The sequence below is a fragment of the Pteropus alecto genome, unplaced genomic scaffold (genome assembly GCF_000325575.1).
Source record: "Pteropus alecto unplaced genomic scaffold, ASM32557v1 scaffold109, whole genome shotgun sequence".
NCBI classification, from domain to species: Eukaryota; Metazoa; Chordata; class Mammalia; order Chiroptera; family Pteropodidae; genus Pteropus; species Pteropus alecto.
Genome location: NW_006494608.1, coordinates 4,154,395 through 4,170,782, shown reverse-complemented (window position 1 = coordinate 4,170,782; position 16,388 = coordinate 4,154,395). Strand labels below are relative to the sequence as shown.

General features: G+C 39.8%; 1 protein-coding gene across 4 annotated transcripts in view; it reads left to right on the top strand.

The window, feature by feature from the left end:
- GLI3 (GLI family zinc finger 3) overlaps positions 1 to 16,388 on the top strand; it is a 268,708-nt gene that overhangs the window by 85,788 nt on the left and 166,532 nt on the right. For 2 of the 4 annotated variants that reach the window (XM_015599524.2, XM_015599523.2), the window contains exon 3: positions 9,679 to 9,921. In XM_015599524.2, coding sequence (XP_015455010.1) covers positions 9,679 to 9,921 — 243 coding nt within the window. Of the gene's footprint in view, positions 1 to 9,025; positions 9,117 to 9,678; positions 9,922 to 16,388 lie in introns of those variants that run through there. The other 2 variants (XM_015599525.2, XM_025041943.1) reach the window with 2 other exon arrangements.

The following is a 16,388-nucleotide window of genomic DNA, read 5'->3' as shown; positions in this document are numbered from 1 at the left end:
ATATCATAAGATAATAGACATTTATTTTGCTAAGTTGCTTTCCTTATTATAAATAACATTGTCATGAGCATTCTTGAATATAAGTCAATATTTCTGCTAATTTTTTTAAGATATGTCCTGGAAGTATAATAATTTGATACACCTAGCCAATTATGGAAATATTTTAATAGTGTGAGAAAGTGACTATTTCTCTGTATCCTTCCTAACACTCAATTGTTGCTTTTACAATTTTACTACAATATTCTTAATTGTTTTCTGGGTATAAGCTTTTTTTTGAAAGTATGTATGTCCCTTTAGGGTAGTAGTGAGCCTTTATGTGTGGCCAGTGTGTGGCCAGTGTGGCCAAATCCAGTCTGCTACTGGTTTTTGTACAGCTCACCAAGAATGGTTCTTTACATTTTTAAATGTGACATGTGAAAATTATATGAAATTCAAATTTTAGTGTCTATAAATAAAGGTTTATTGGAACACAGCCATGCTCATTTGTTTACATTTTGCCTATGGCTACTTTCAACTGGAGCAGCAGAATTGGGTGGCTTTAAAGTTTGCAGACCTATGCTTTAGGTTAGAACATTGACCAAAATTCAAATTCAAATTTATTTTATATTCTTGTTACTACTAGGGAGATCTGCTAGCCAAATATTTAAGTGTGGGCTTTAGAGTCCAACTGCCAAGGCCTTCAGGCCCTATTGGGAAACTGGCCATGTGACCTGGGTGAGTAACCTAGCTTCTCTGTGCCAGTTTTCTATCTGGCAAATGAGCATGATGACAGTACTTTCTGATCAAGTGACAGTGAAGAGTAAGCAAGCTAAGTGAAGCCCTTCCTACCTTAGAGTAACTGAGTGTTAGCAGTCAGTAACTGATACATGGTTAATAGATTTGAGTTGCCAGGCATTTGAAAAAAGAGATTAGTAGGAAAATGAATGAGACTAAAATCATTTGTATTTTAGAAAGGTAGATGAATTTGTTCTTTTGTTTCTTAAATTGCTTTTACTGGGACTTCTTGAAAATGAAAATACATCTCTTGGTGTTGGGACATTAGGTTCTCCTGAATGTGCCTGGAAAGCTGGAAGAAGGCCAGGAGAAAAGTCTGGCTATGTTTTGGTTCCCAATGTCACTTCGGGGTAAAGTGGGTGGTTGGTTTCTGCCCTGCCCAGTTTGCAGGAGGAAAGGAAAGCAGCTGGAGTACCAAACCATCTTATCTTGGCTGTGACCATAAAGATGGCCTTTGGGGGAGATTAGGTTTTGTGGCCCTTCCTGCTTTGCTCATAGAGACTATCTGAGCCATTACCTGAAGTTGCAGACTTTTATGGCTGAGTAACTAGAAGAAGGCTGCCCAGGCAATCTCATGCCTTACCTATGGTAAAATTGTGAAGAATCAAAATGTGTGGTCATTTGGGTTTCTCAGATGCGTATTTCATAGGTCACAGTGAGCCATGGCTAGGGGGATCTTCTGTTGTAGAAACCTGACCCAGAAGCACCTGGCCTTGCCTAGAGCTGAGTAGGCAGAGGTGAGCTCTGCTCACCATTCCTAATCTTGTCATGTGGGTGGAGCCTCCAGCTCATTTAGGTACAATAATGATATTCTCTTGACATTTACATGCACTCTCCATGAGGGTCTGTTTGATTTCTGCAATGGAATAACCATGGTCTTTAAAATTTTGTTAAAAATACTGCCATATGCTAGGGCTTCCTTCATCATGCAGTTTTCTAAAAACAAAACCATGCAACTCTAACACACCAGATGAAGCCAGTTAAGTGTGTGTGCTCTCTCGAAATTTAAATAAAAACGGTAGAAAGGTCAGAAAATGGGACTTTGATGTTGGGAGGGGGAGGGGTGCGAACCCAGAAACCACTGTTCGAAAGTGCTGTCAGAATAAGCTGTTACAGAGATTTATTCCCCTGTGCGTTTAAAGAAAGGAAGAGCCCACTCTGAGTCTTCCCGCTGAACAGGAGCCAGGGTAGATCTCCAGGTAGCGTCCATTGGAGGATGCAGCAGGCAGCAGCAATCTGGACACTCGGGCCTTGTGAATAGGCATTTCATTATTTCTGTTAAACTGTTGGATTGTGAATCTCATGGTGGATTTTAACTGCTCAGGTCTGTATGTGCAGAGTAAGGAAGAGAGACTCTATTCTTTGCTTATAAAAGACTAAAACCGAGTTCTCAAAGAAATCTCTAATACCTAAATGTTCATGAGGCTGTTACTCACAGATAGGCATAAATGTGCTATTAAGCAGAAGGAAAAAATTTTGGCCCTCCTGAGAATTTATTGTACTGCCTTTGATGTCACTAATTAACTCACTCTGTATAAGCAGCGACTGGTAAGTAATAGCAGTCTAATAGAAGAAGCTTTGCGACATTTTAGAATTCTTAATTCAAGGAAGGGTTTTCCTAAGCTCATGGAAAATAAGGCCGATCTCCTCCTCCCTTTTACAGGAGAGGCTGTAGGGGCCCTCAGGGTCTTTTTTCGTCAGGGTTTTTTTTTTTTTTTTTTTTTTTTTTTTTTCTTCCTCGGAAAGGGACGTCTGGCTTACTTCTCAGGTGCAAGTGAGACTTGGCTAGTGCTTTCTCTCTGGAATTTTGAAATTTGGTTAGTAAGGTTGGGTTGGTGCTTGGACTTAAATGCCCCTATGTGTTGGGTAATGTTTGACCAAGTCACAGTACCCCTTTGCTGTTCATGTGATCAGCACCCAGAAGCATCCTCCCAGGGTGCAGTATGGGGGTGGACAGGGTTGTAGACCTCTGATTTGTGAGAGTTCAGAGGCACAAGGAAAGTAAATGAAAACCCTTATAAGCCACAGGGCTTGCCTGGTGAAGCCTCAGACTAGCTGATGGTATTGATCAGGTCCTGATTTTCCAGATGGGCAAGGAATGGAGCCCTCACTGTATTATCTTTTTTAAAAAGACAGGAGGCTACTTGCTCTGTATACCATCACAGCTCTCTGCTGCAGTGGAGGTTACAGTCATTTCAGGTTTTGCATTTTAGTTTATCTAAATTCTTATCTTGCTTTCTCTGCTTACTCTCTTCTATCCCAGAGAATCTGTTTTGAAGTTGAACGGGGCTCTGTAAGCTGAGTAGTGGGGAGTGAGGCGAGAAATTAGCCTTAAGTTGAGTACTGACCTGCTCTTTGGAATAGTTTTTGATGAAAGGCCGGTGGGATGTTGGTCAGTCTAGACGATGTTTTGTTCTTTGGCAGAAAGAACTCTAGAAATGTTAAAACAAGTAAGATAGTCGTACGACACTGGTGGAGGGCATTTTATCTTTCCTTCTACTTTGCGACCTCCTGGTTGATAAAAGTAGGAAGAAAGAGCTACCCTGTAAACTTTGATGAGGTTTGTCACTTTAATTTCTCCAAAGTTTCAGGTCCTGCTGCAGCCATCTCTTGTTGCGGGCCCCACGGTGTGGTTTAAAGGTTGCAGACAAAGCAGAGGGCCCATCTCTCATCCATCTGGGCCACTCCCTCTGTCATGGGCCATCGTCAAAGGGAGATGTATGTGCAGCTGCACAAGGGCAATGTCTGACCCCAAGGGTGTTGGAAATGTTTGCTTGCTCCCTTTGGAAGCCAAGCTCCAAGGTTTAGGTGAAACTGCAGTCTAGATGGAAAGAGGCAAGATTCTGCTTCTGAAAACTTCAGGAACTTTATTCCCCCTTCCTAATATAAGTCTGCAATGTGTCTGAACATCCTTAGCCTCTTCTCTTTTTTATTTCCCATCTCTCTGGCCACAGTCATGGAGAGAATTCTGAAACAGGGAGGTGAGGACTTGGGTTCCATTAGTTTTCCTTCAGAGAACATCACAATGTAAATAACCAAAGAAATAAAAGCTGACAAGATGTGACAAATGCATAATAGAAAAAACAAATGAAATAATGCTCTTTCTAAACACAGTGAGGTGATTTCCTGGGAGGAAAGCAGAAAACTGCCTTTTCTCCCTCAGGACAGGAAGGTGGGGCCTCAGGCTTGTGAGAACACATACATTACCAACTAAAGTAACACAAAGCAGCCATTGGCTGAGCCTCAGTGTGCTATGAGGCAGGGGCACAGCCCTGTGTAGGGCAAGTGTGTATCTTTGTGCTTTTGTGGATAGGATGCTCCATGGTACGGAGACCCCGAGGTTGGATGTCTTGCTACAGATTTGTTGTTTGGGACTTCTGGGTGCTTTCCAGGAGTGGTATGTTGCCAAAAACTTAATGGGAAAGTATCAGAGTTTTGAAAATGTGCATAAAAATGCAATTATTCTTTTTTTCTTCAATTGGTGGTAGTGGTGGTGGAGGCTGGGAGTTCAGACAACCTCAGGTGTCGTCTCCAAGCCTGCCCAGGAACAGACATCTTCCCTGTTAGCAGAGCTGTGCAGCTTCAGGAAGGCATTGATGGCATTCTTCTTGTATCACTTTACTTGCCAGGGACTTAGCTTCGTGTTTCTGAACTGGAAATTGGACCTAACACCTTGCCCTGCTACAGCCTTGGAGTGTCGTGAGAAAGTAAGATGATGTAAATGATAGTGTTCTGTAAAGGATTCTTTTCTTAAGGAAGGGGGCGATATTTGCTGGTGAGGAGTCACATATAGTCATCTGCATATTGATTGAGCCTTGGATGTGTGTTTTAATCTATTTGAGGATGACTTTATGTCATTCAGTGTGAAAATGATGAGGTTCCACAAACTCAGACATTCTTAAACATGGAAATATTATTTTCTTGTTAGAATCCCATTTGGCTAGAAATCTGAGTATTCAGTCTCCCATTCTTTAACATTTTGTTGCTTCCTCCCCACCCCCTATCTGCCCTTCATTTTGGCTCACCGAAATCTGAGTGCCACTTTTCTGGGAAAGCCTGATATTCTGACTTCAGTTTTGTAATTTAATGATGGAGAGTTTCCTTAGTAAACCAAATTTAGAGTCCTAGAATGCTTATCTTATATCCAGACCTTGAACATAAAAGGCATTTTATACCCGCAATTGTTCATTTAATGAGCAATTGCAGAGTGCAGGCCGGTTAAGGGATTGAGCTATATGCACTATTATTGCAAGAAGTATTCCGAAATACCAGAAATAGGACGTAAGCTCTGATCAGGGAGACTGCGAGCACAATTACCTTCTTTTCAAATCCTTCTGTGACACTGCGGGAGGAAAAAGGACTTTGAAACTTGAAAGGAAAGAGCTTGCTTTCAACCTCAAAAGCTAGGAGGAAAGGGCTCTGAAATTTGCTCAGAATTCCCAATTCACCATTAGCCTGTTTCTTCCTTTAGCCTCAAGGCATTCTCCGCTTTTTGAAAAGATGTTAAGAAATTCAGTCACAATAGAGAGCCTAGTTTTGAACATGTTTCACTCAGTCCATTGAGGTCTGGGCTCCAGCCTTTGTGTGGGGTGAATTGAGCTGAGCGGCTAGCTGGTTGGAGAGAGGTGAATGAGGAGTCGCTATGCAGTCGCAAATTCTGGCAAAGAAAGAAGCTCCCCCTTTTATTTTACAATATACATTCCTGTACAACCCTGCTAGTGGCAATATGTGGAGTTGAGCCTGTTCTTAAGTCAATACAGAGTACTTGGTTTATAGCAACTCTTGTTAAGTTTGTCTTGTAATTGAAGCTGCTGTTGACCTTGCTTGGGGACCATTTGTAAAACCGTTTATTTAGCATAAACTGAAATAATAAACCCTCCTTCTCTTGGGCTGATTGTGATAGGGTGACATTAGTTTGATTTAATGATTAGCCGCCTGACCCTTCTCCTGGAGAGAGCGGCTTGAATAGAGAGAGTTCACTCGGAAGCACTCAGAAAGAATACTAATGAGCTTGTTAAATTTAGCATGGCTCCAACCACTTTTAATTCCTCTAATGGGAGCAGCATTGCCTGGGAGAGGGAGTGGGAGGCAGGGAGACACCGAGAATGTTCCTAGAGGGTCTGCACAGCTAGAGAAAGCCCACCAAGAGAAGTTTGCAGAAAGTAGCTAGCCAGAGCCTTGGGATTGAGTTGTAAGTATTGTCTGTTGTCTTACACTCTGTCTTCTGTGTCTTGGGGGAAGATAGGTGTAATGATGTTAAAATAGGATTTAAGGGAATAGCTTAAAATCTGTGTTAATTAAAAAACAGGTGAACACTTGTACCACGAGTTCCTAATTTTGTTAGGGTGACAGGAGGTGTTCCCAGTTAGTGATGCAGTGCAGGGTTTTATTTTTTATATTGGAAGGATTGTCTGAAATTTAGGCGAAAAAACACTGTTTCCTGAGCCGCAGTGAGAAATATTTGAGAGTTTGTGAGCACTGCACAGGAGTGTGTGTTCGAGTCCTGCTTCATGCAACATGATTACTTTTTTTCAACCTTTATTGTATTGTAAACGGTCTAAGCAGAGTTTGCAACGAAACGGGTTTTGAGTTCTCAGAGTTTAAGAGTGTCTGGCTCGATGTAGGTTGCCTTTGGATGAATTTGGAAAATCTGGGACAGTCTCTAAAATGTGATGCTTGGGCAGCTCTCCATTTCGGAGCAAGAATTCGTTAACTTTCACTTGAGCACGGATATATAGAAAGAAGGAGGTACGAAGTTGGGATTATGATGACATTTGAAATGATTTTTTCCTGAAACTTTTGAACTGCATGTTTTGGTGTGACCCCCGAGCTTGCAGCTGTTTAATGTAGAGAAGCACGAACAGTCGCCTTGTGTTTGGCTGTTCAAGTCCATTGGCAGATGCTCCTGGAGCAGTGGGCTGTTTGCTTACATTTTTCCAGCCGACTAATGCTTGTTGCCATGGCGGACAGTATGTTTTTGTCAATAATTTGGCCTGGCGTAGCCTGTCTGCACTGACTCCCAAACTTTATTGAACAACGCGGCTCAACTGAACAAGATTAGACAGCTTTTGTCTTTTGGCTTGCTGAAGTGGTTGCTAAATTTATAAGAGCAGGCAGGAATATTGTTTGGAAGGTTTCCCTTTCACTGAGAATGTGCTTTCAAGCTCTGTAGCTGTTTGTATTCTGGAGTGTCTGTACTGTCAAGTTTTCATCTGAATGCTTATCAGAAGCACCTCAGTACACGAGGTAAATTTCATGAAATATTTGTCTACTGGAATGTTTTGGAGAGGGAGGTGAAAATGTGGTAGCCTCGACTATTGTAAAAGTAAGTCTGATGAAAATTTCCACATTAAAAAATTCTTGCTTGGCATTTTACTTTACTAAGGGAATTAGTTACTTTTTTCTGTATTAAATATTTGAACTTTATTTCTTTTTATAACTTTAATACCCACATATGTTGGATTAACTCTCATTAAGAAAATAATTTAATAAAGTTATTTAGCTAAAAAAAACAAAAAAATCCATATTTCCACTCACTGGCCTATTCCACCACTACTTCCTCTTCCCAGGAGGCTGAGGGGAGGATGGGAGGACTCTGGTCAGACCTTGCCAATTATTTGTGAAGTTGGATTCAAATGCTCATCATAAAGGCATGGCTTTTGAAAGAAGCTCACTCAATTTAGCTACATAGTTTTAAGAGAAGAAGAGTTAATTTTTTTTCTAGGAAGATTTAAGTCAAGGGAATCCTGTTTTAAACCAAACCTGGAAGAGATTAGTAGAGCTTGGTTATTCATCTTTCCCAAAGAATGCTAATTACGGTCACAGCCCCTCTTGGTAAGTAAGGCCTTTTTGGCTTTCCAAATGATGGTCCTTTCTACAGAATTTGTACTTCAGTACTATAAGTTCAGGTTGAAATTTGAAATAAAGGTTTCACACAGGTGCAATTTAGTGGAAAATATGACTTTGGCCATTTGTGGGTTATAGAAATTTTTATAAAACTAAGTGTTTGTGTTTGTGACACCCTTTTGCTTTTACATAACTGCAAATCCTTATTCTGTAGCCTGCAACTTTACTGCTAATGAAGTACTATACTAGGATGGACTAGAGCCTAAAAGTGTTATTAGACAGAAGGGAAAATAAAAACGTAGGATTTCTTTTGTTGTTTGTTTTTAAATTAGCAAAAGCATAGTTTGAATTGCTTTCGTAAAGATCGATGTATGAAAAATGTGGGACTACACCATTTTTGTTTGTTTGTTTAGTAGTTACTTGATAGATTAAACTCTTAATTACAGGGTTTGGGGGTGAGGATCTACACACAACAGTGCTAAAATAATGTTTCACAGTTGCCCTGTAGTACTCAGCAAATTCACAGTAAAGACCAAAACGTATGTTTTACAAGTCATTTGCTAGGATTAAAAAAAATGCCTTGCTTATTTCTTCAAGTCTCAGACATAGGCAGAAATACTACTGGCTTTAGGTAGTTTGTCATTAGTCATTACAACAGTAGTCGTTAGTTTGTATTTTCACGCTTGTCTGTTTATAGCTATACTTTCTCCCAAATTTGTACAAACAGCTATGAAGCTGCTAAAGCATACTTTTTCTGTTTTTTAGAAACTCTTATGTAGGCATATCTGCTTTATAGAATACTTTGAAGGAAAGTTTGTATATTGGAATAAGATGTGTTCAAAATTTGTTCATCTAAAATGTACAACAAAATTATTATTCATACCCAGATATAGTTTTTTTGTTTTTTTTTGTTTTGTTTTTTATTCTTAAATCAGGAGTAGGAAAGGGTTTTCAAATTAGATGTCTAAACAATGTCTGACCAACTTTGTTTCTATCAACTTTTATCTGCCAGAGGACAGTCTGTTGTTTAAATGCAGCTTGTTTGGGCATATGTGGTTTAGAGTTTGTGTGTGATTCTAACAGATGAATTGGTTCACTTGTTGTGGGTTAAGATCACCAGTCTGGTTTAATTTTATGCATTGTTTCTTTGATCTGCTATTATAGAAAGGTCATTCGATTACATTTACAGAGAACCATAGTGGATAGATGGAAAGTTCTTACAGATCAAAGAGAACAGAAGAATTAGAGAGCTGGAATATCAAATATATGTGGAATTTCATCAGGCTGTTTCTTACATGTTTGAAGCCACCAGAGCATGTACACGCATCAGCATAACTGATGCCTTCTTTACCCCCAGAGCCATCTCTCACTTGAACTTTTCAGCCTCACTCCTTTTTCTTTCTAGTTCTCAGATCTGTTCTATGGGCTGAAGCTGGAAGTATCTTGTAAGGGGCCCTGGAGGTTTCCATGATCGGCACCTTTAACCTTGGTAACCAGTATGTTTTCTGTCACATTTCTGACTTTGTTAAATATCTCAGTGAGTTACAAATTTGATTTAAGAAAATGAAAACTTCTGAGTCACTTTCTAATAGGTTATCCTCTGAGGAACAGAGGCCCTTCAACCCCAGGATCGCCCAGAGCCTCAGTGGGTGTTCAAGCTCCTGTAACCCCAGAGGGCCAGCTTTCTCAAGACTCGGGGAAGCTGGACACTCACAGTCCTAGGCTGACAAAATGTCTAGCTCCAGTGGGACCTGTGGGGACATTGGCAAGTCCCTGAGGAAGAGCCCCATTGGCAGGGTCAGCAGTAAGCTGATGATGATAATTTACTGAGCCTCTGCATCTCAATTTAATAGGCTCATTTCCAGCTCCCCTTTGTCCTTCCATTTGTCTTCCTTCATAAGCAACCTTGTCTGAAGAACATCCCATCTTGGCGCAGCTTTCAAAGTTGTCGGGAATGAGAAATCGGCTTCCTTTTTGAGGGAATATCTAATTGATGACTGTTTCTGAATATTGCTCCTTAAAGTAGTTACAGAGCTTTTATGTTTCTTCTTTCTTTAGAGGATGAAAGTCCTGGACAGACCTATCACAGAGAGAGAAGAAACGCGGTCACTATGCAGCCACAGAGTGTCCAGGGGCTCAGTAAGACCAGTGAGGAGCCTTCAACATCCAGTGACGAGAGAGCCTCGCTGATCAAGAAGGAGGTCCATGGGTCCCTGCCCCACCTGGCTGAGCCCTCCGTCCCATACCGTGGGGCTGTGTTCACCATGGACCCCAGGAACGGTTACATGGAGCCTCACTACCGTAAGTGGGTCCTGCCCCAGGGCATGTGTTTTAGAGCCATGGGAGGCTGTGCAGACACTTTATGAATTATTTTGCTAGCATTAATTTATACAAACGTTCAATATACTGTCCACTTTTCTTTTTACTTCTTCCACTTCCTGTCTGTTCTTTTTAGGGAGAGCCATTTCCTTACACCCCTAAGTAACTTCAGGCCTCAGCAAGGCAGCCTTCAGGAAGGTGTCCATCTGTGGCTCATCCACTGGGACCTCTCCTGGAAACTGGAACCAGATTTGCTTCACCCAGCTAGACCCTGCAAGAGGAAACTTGGTCGATGGGGGAGTTATTAAAGTGGGCTGCATTAGTTGAAGTCTTTAACAGTAGCAATTCCCATTTTTAATGATTTTTTGCTTAATTGTTGAGCAGGAACAAATTTTCAACAAATCAGTGCTGAACTCCTTAACACTGAAGATTTTTCTGCATGCTCTACTTTTTTCTCTAACCGGCACACCAGAAACATCAGAAGCTCCTTTTTCTAGCACTAATGTTTAAGAAATCAACTAGGACTCTGTACACAGATATATGATGGTTTTCTTTAAAGTCAGAGTAAAAAGAAAAATATATGTATTGAGTTTATTTCGGTTCTGTTTCTAGTTAAAAAGTATAATTTGGTTGTAGACTAATGAAGTTCGTATTGAGGTGCCAACGCTTGCAGCTCTTGATTACAGATTTATCACCTTGCCAGGATACAGACTTGCCATTTAACCTTCCTGGCTCCAATTCCAGATGATCCATTGAGCTCCAGAGTGGGGGATTGGTTCTCGTTTCCCTTTTTCCACATCATTCAGAAATTTTAGTGTTTTAAGGCAAAAGGTCATTAGCCAGATGACTGATTAGTGAGGACAGCTGATTAGTACATGTTTTCTTCCTCAAGAAAGTGCCCAGGATAAAAGCTAATTCCATCCCTTCATTAGTTGGCTCGAAGCAGAGGGGGATGGTCCCTCATCAGGGTGCAGATCAAAGGGTCTCATGTAACTCGAAATCTCAGTGACTGCCCCTCGCCACCCCCTCACCAGATCATATTGTTGGTAAAGATGGAAGGATCCATTATTTTTTTAAGTGGAGAGAGAATTTTTTTTAAGTGATCAGAAGCATGTAGGAAAAGGTTTTATGGATTCTTAAAAAGTCTACAACTTCTCAGTTTAAAAAGTGCTTATCAATCTTTTTGCTGCAGTTATTTTTACAGATACAGAATGAGGAGGTGTAGTGTACATGTTCCTTTCCTTTCCTCATTAAAGGTTTATTTCATTTTATTTTATTTTACTTGTATTTTAGGAATGAAATGGGTTTTTCTCAGGGCACAGCCCTGTTTTCTACATTGTATTTTTACTTATGGATTTCTACTAGATATCATCCATGCAGAAAATCTGAGAGAATCTACATACTTTCTACCTATATTAATTTTCCCTGATAGTACAATTACTTTTTCCAAAAATCAAGTCTAGATTATTAGCCATAAACTCCTTGCGTTGTCTTTGTCCATATGTGTGAACAAAACTTTTCCCACGTGTTTATGTTTTGTTTTCTGTTCCAGATGCCCACTAATTAGTGAAGTATTTAATTGGTCAAGACAGCTGAAAAGTACTTTGTTTTTGGCTGACAGAAGTAGGCAGATGACCGTTAACTTTCTCTGTGCCATTCAAAATGCAGCTTGTTCTTGGTCCATTTGTTTTAACGGTTTGCCTGTTCAATCTTCTCGCTGTCATTTGAGGGGCACACCTGAGACCCTTGTCACCTCTTTATGGTTTGCATGTATGACCCTCCTCTTGGGCCTCTAGTGGATTAACTAGCCCTGAGCACAGGAGAGCTCTTAGTGGGACTTGGGTCCATTCATTGTCACTCTGTTTAGGAAATATAGCACCAATATTGGTTATTTTTCATCTTTTCTCACAATGTTTTTCAAATCACTGTTAAAATCACATGATAAATGCTATATAAGTTGTATAATGGCACAATGTGTATGTATAATATAAGTATAATGGATAATATAAGTGTATAATAGCACGTGCTATCTTGACCCAGCATCCCAACATACTCCCTAAATTGATCATAAATAAATAGTATTATTACAAATATAATATGGACAGGAAGTCCTAGAGATTATACAGATTGATTTAGCACCCAAATTTGTATTTAAGTTCCAGCTTTGCCACACTTTGTGGCTGAGTGACCTTGGCCAAGTGCGTTGACCCCTCTAAGAATCATTTCCTAACTGTTGAATGAGGCTGATTTTGTCTGCCTGCCCCATGGTATTCTCGTGAGAATTAAGTGAGACAGTGAAAATAAAGTGTTTTGTAAAAATCTCTGGCTCATGTTGAGTGCCTCAAAAATATGGTAGTTGTTCTTTGCCTCTTTGTCTTCCTCCTCCTATTCCTTCTTCCCCCTTTTCCTTCTGTTCTACCACCACCATCATCATCATCTGCATGCGATAAGTTCATTCTCCAAACCAAGTTGTTTTTGGTAGTACTGAAGTTGTGTTTGGTTTAGGGCAGACTGGCTTTTCTCTGCCAAACCTGCTCGCCTATAAGAGGTCAGTGTCTCCCATAAATGTAAACTAGTGGTGAAGCAGTTTACAAACCCTAGGAAAGAGTTGGTGTGGTGAGAACTGTGTGCTGTGGCCTTCTGAACTTAATCCTTTCTCACAGAACCTTAGTGGATTGATTATAATTTTTTCCTATTTTGTAAATAAAGAAAATTTAAAACTTAAATAAATTTGAGATGTTTTAACATTTTAAATTCTTGGCAGAAAGTATTTATATAACAAATACAATAGATACAGAAAAGGAAAGGTTCAATATTATTTATTCATATTAAATAATTTAAAGATGTCTTAAACTAAGTCTCAAGAATCAGAAAGGATATGACTTTACTTCTAGAACTCTGTTGGATTATTTAATCTTTTACCACTATAAAGAGTATTTTTAGGTTCTTTATAATAAAATCTATGTACCTTATCTGCATTGAATTATTTAGGTAAATCTAATAACCAGCATGATGCTGAAGTTAATACATCTAGAAATTTTTAGTGTATGAGAAAAGTACCCTCTTTTAAAAATGAGATGTAAAAGTTTAATCACCTTTCTTTACCTTGTCTCAGTCCTGCAGCATTGTCAATAACACAAGCTCATTGCAGACTTTCAGCACCTCAAGATTCAGAAACACGTTTCTAGGCCATTCTCTTTTCTTTTGAGTCATATGCAGCTTTACCAAGCTGTGGGAGAGAAAAGGCTTTTCTAACCCAGTGTAGCTGGGTATCTGAGCACTCACAGTAATTCCTTCATTTTTCTGTGGTTGGAAAATGCAGACTTTCCAAGATGCCTAATTTGTGCTTCTATATATACTAACTGTATTTCTAACGTGTGGGCAGGCTTCCTGTAAGACCGGAAAAAGGGAATTTTTTTTTTTCCCCTCAGAAGGACATCTGTAAAACTTTTATTGCACAAGACTTTATTATACTTGGGTATGCAATGTTGCATCTTCACAAATTGCACTTAGGCAGGATTCAAAGTATTTTAGGTTTTGTGGGTTTGACTTAAAAAAATAAAAAGGAAAGGAAAAAGAAAACCCAGGAATAGTGGGCACTTCAAACATTTGCAACATATGTTTGGAATAAAGTCCTCGTGGGGGCCTTAGGGGTTTATTCTCTCGTGAAGGAAGCTGTGGATGGGCTGTATATCAAGGCCAGAAAGTAGACATTTAGGCTGCATGGCTCAGACATGGTGTTGTGCTGACAGGCTCGCTGCTATGGGATCACTAGCGCTTGATAATTGGGGAAAGCATGGGAGGAGCCAGATTGGAGGGAACTGACCTGCATATGTTGGAGTCAGAATAAGGACCCCCATCTCCTGTTCAAAGATTTTTCAGTAGTTTTATTTTGCTCCTGTTCCATCTGTAGCCAGATATTTAAAATTACCTTCATCCCTTGCTTTCACTTACTGCCATGTATTTATTCTTTTATAAATTTGCAAGGCAGGTGACATAATAGTTAAAGAATTCTTATACCCTGGGCGACATTTAACTTTTATTCTCCTCCCTGTTGCAGAAAACATGTGGTTTCATTGTCTTCTGTCTTAGTTTTACAGTGAAAAGTTGAGTTCTCTAACTGTGTCTGCAGGAGTCTTTGTGGGAGTTTCTTGGATTCACTAGTCATGTCCTATAGGTTTCCTGCTGGTTTTGTTTTACAGAAGGAAGGAAGGAAGAAAGATGCCGTGCCCCCTTTTCTAAAATTTCAGGTTTCTTTCACAGTTTTATAGTTGTGACGACTGCTTTACTTCTGCCCTCAACTGCTACCAAGCAGTAATTCCTCATGGAAAATATGATTCATTCTTCCATACAAGTGCTGCGATTGAAAACATGCCACTGCTTTTCTTCCTTATGTTTTCCAGCTCAGATGACAGAACTATTTGTTGCTAATTAGCAAAACCTGAGGAATTAGCTTAAAGAAAAGATACTGAATTTTTAATTGCTTGCATTTATTTTCTATGGAAAGCTGATTGCTGAGCCCACTTGCGTTCTTGTGTGCTTAAAAAAAAATGCATGTAAGATTTTTTTCTACCTGTCTGTTTTCATATTAGATGACTTTCTACTCTCTTTAGAAATACATCTTCTAAGTAAGTGGAAAAGAAAATGTGAATTTTACATATTTAATAGGTGCATCTGCTCATAATCCTCTTCCTATTGGAATGTCATCTGGAGACTGAGAGAAATAAAATGCCTACAAGGCACAAATGAACAGTTCAGTTTGTTGACCAAACTGCAAAGGCAGTGACAGTTCCTTGAGTACATAACTCCATTTTTATCCAGGCTGTCTTTACCGCTTGGAGAAGAGTTGAGCCCATCAGGAGTGCTTTGGTTTTTCTTTTTTTCTTTTTCCTTGAATATTATACCCAAAATGACTGATGTTAGGGTATACTCTGGGGTCTTTGCTAGGCATCTTGCTTCCTTGGCTGCTGGTCTTGACTTGTGGGGGAGCTGGAGTGGTGAGTTGCAAACAAGTCTTTGAACCTTTGCAAAACTGTTATTTGTGAGTTTAGGAATAGCTTCCTGCTTATTCTTGCCTTTCTCTTAGAAATTCTATATAATGATACAAGCTTCTTTCAACAACCCTAGAAACAGCAAGCCACTTCTATAGATTTTTAAAGAACTACATTCCAAGGTAGTGCTGCAGGAAATGGTAGAAATTTAGTAATAATTCGTTGGGTTCCAATTGACTCTTGCCAGTAAATGTTGACTACTCTTGTCCCGGATGTGACTGTGAGTCTACATATTGATCTTTGGAGACAACGAGTGAACCAAGAGTAAGAAAAGCATTGTAGCATTTGGAAAAATTAGTTACTGATTTTACCCATTGAATTTTGGGAGAGGAGATCAGGGAGAAGTTTAAGGCCGCTCAAGAGAAAAGTAGAAAGACAAGGCTAAGGAGACCCTGTTCTGGAGATTATCAGTTGGTCTGTTGGTTCACTGGCTCAGCCCTTTCTCCCACTGCTGCCTAGCAGAGTCCTCCCTTCAGGCAAGTCAAGCTCCCTCTGGAGCCTGCTGCTTAGGCTTCCCTGCTCATACTGTTAGACCTTCTAGAATAGTTCTTTGCTTTCCTCCTTGCTTTCAAGTCCTACTTATTCTTCAAGCCCTATCGAAAGACCACTTCCTTTGAAAGCCTTCTTTAAGTTCCATCTCACAAGGGTATTTTCTTAGCTGACACCAAGTAGATGTGTAATTCTCACAGCAAACTGTTCAGTTGCTTGATCACAGTCACACCAGAGATGAGGTTTGTCCTGAGCCTGACCATCAGAGGTGGCTATTTGGCATCTGAAGAGACCGGTGCTTCTGCCACCAGTAGACAATATGCAGCCTCTGATTCAAACTTAGTCACCCAGTCCTTTCTAAAAATAGGCAGGGTTTAAAGTATTTATGGCACATTTATACAGTTATAAATTATACATTTTAAAACATTAGAAATATTTGCTTTTGCATACATATAGCACATTTAACATTGCTAGGATTCTCACATGAGGTGGACATGAGGTGTTTGGTTAAGCTGGCGCTTTACTCATAGGTGTGGGTGAGGACCCTCATTTTCAGTACTGTGGGATTAGCACAGGAGAGCTGACTCTCCCATGTTTTGACACCCTTCTAAAATTGAACAGGTAGTTATTTTTCCTGTTAAGGTGAGCATTATATTTGTTTCCCCTTTTCCAAATTTCAATGATTTGTCTTATCTTCAATAACCTCTAGGCAATTCATGATTTCAGTAACACCTTTCCAACTTCGTGTCAAAGTATGATGTAATCCATGTTAACAGGAGACTCCATTGACAAATGATTTGGGATCATGAATTCAGTTGTGTAAATATTCCATGTAATTCTTTTCCTTTTCTAGTTTGGCATCCAACCCAATACAAGCGGCAATTTTTTTAGTTGCCTATAATTTCTTTT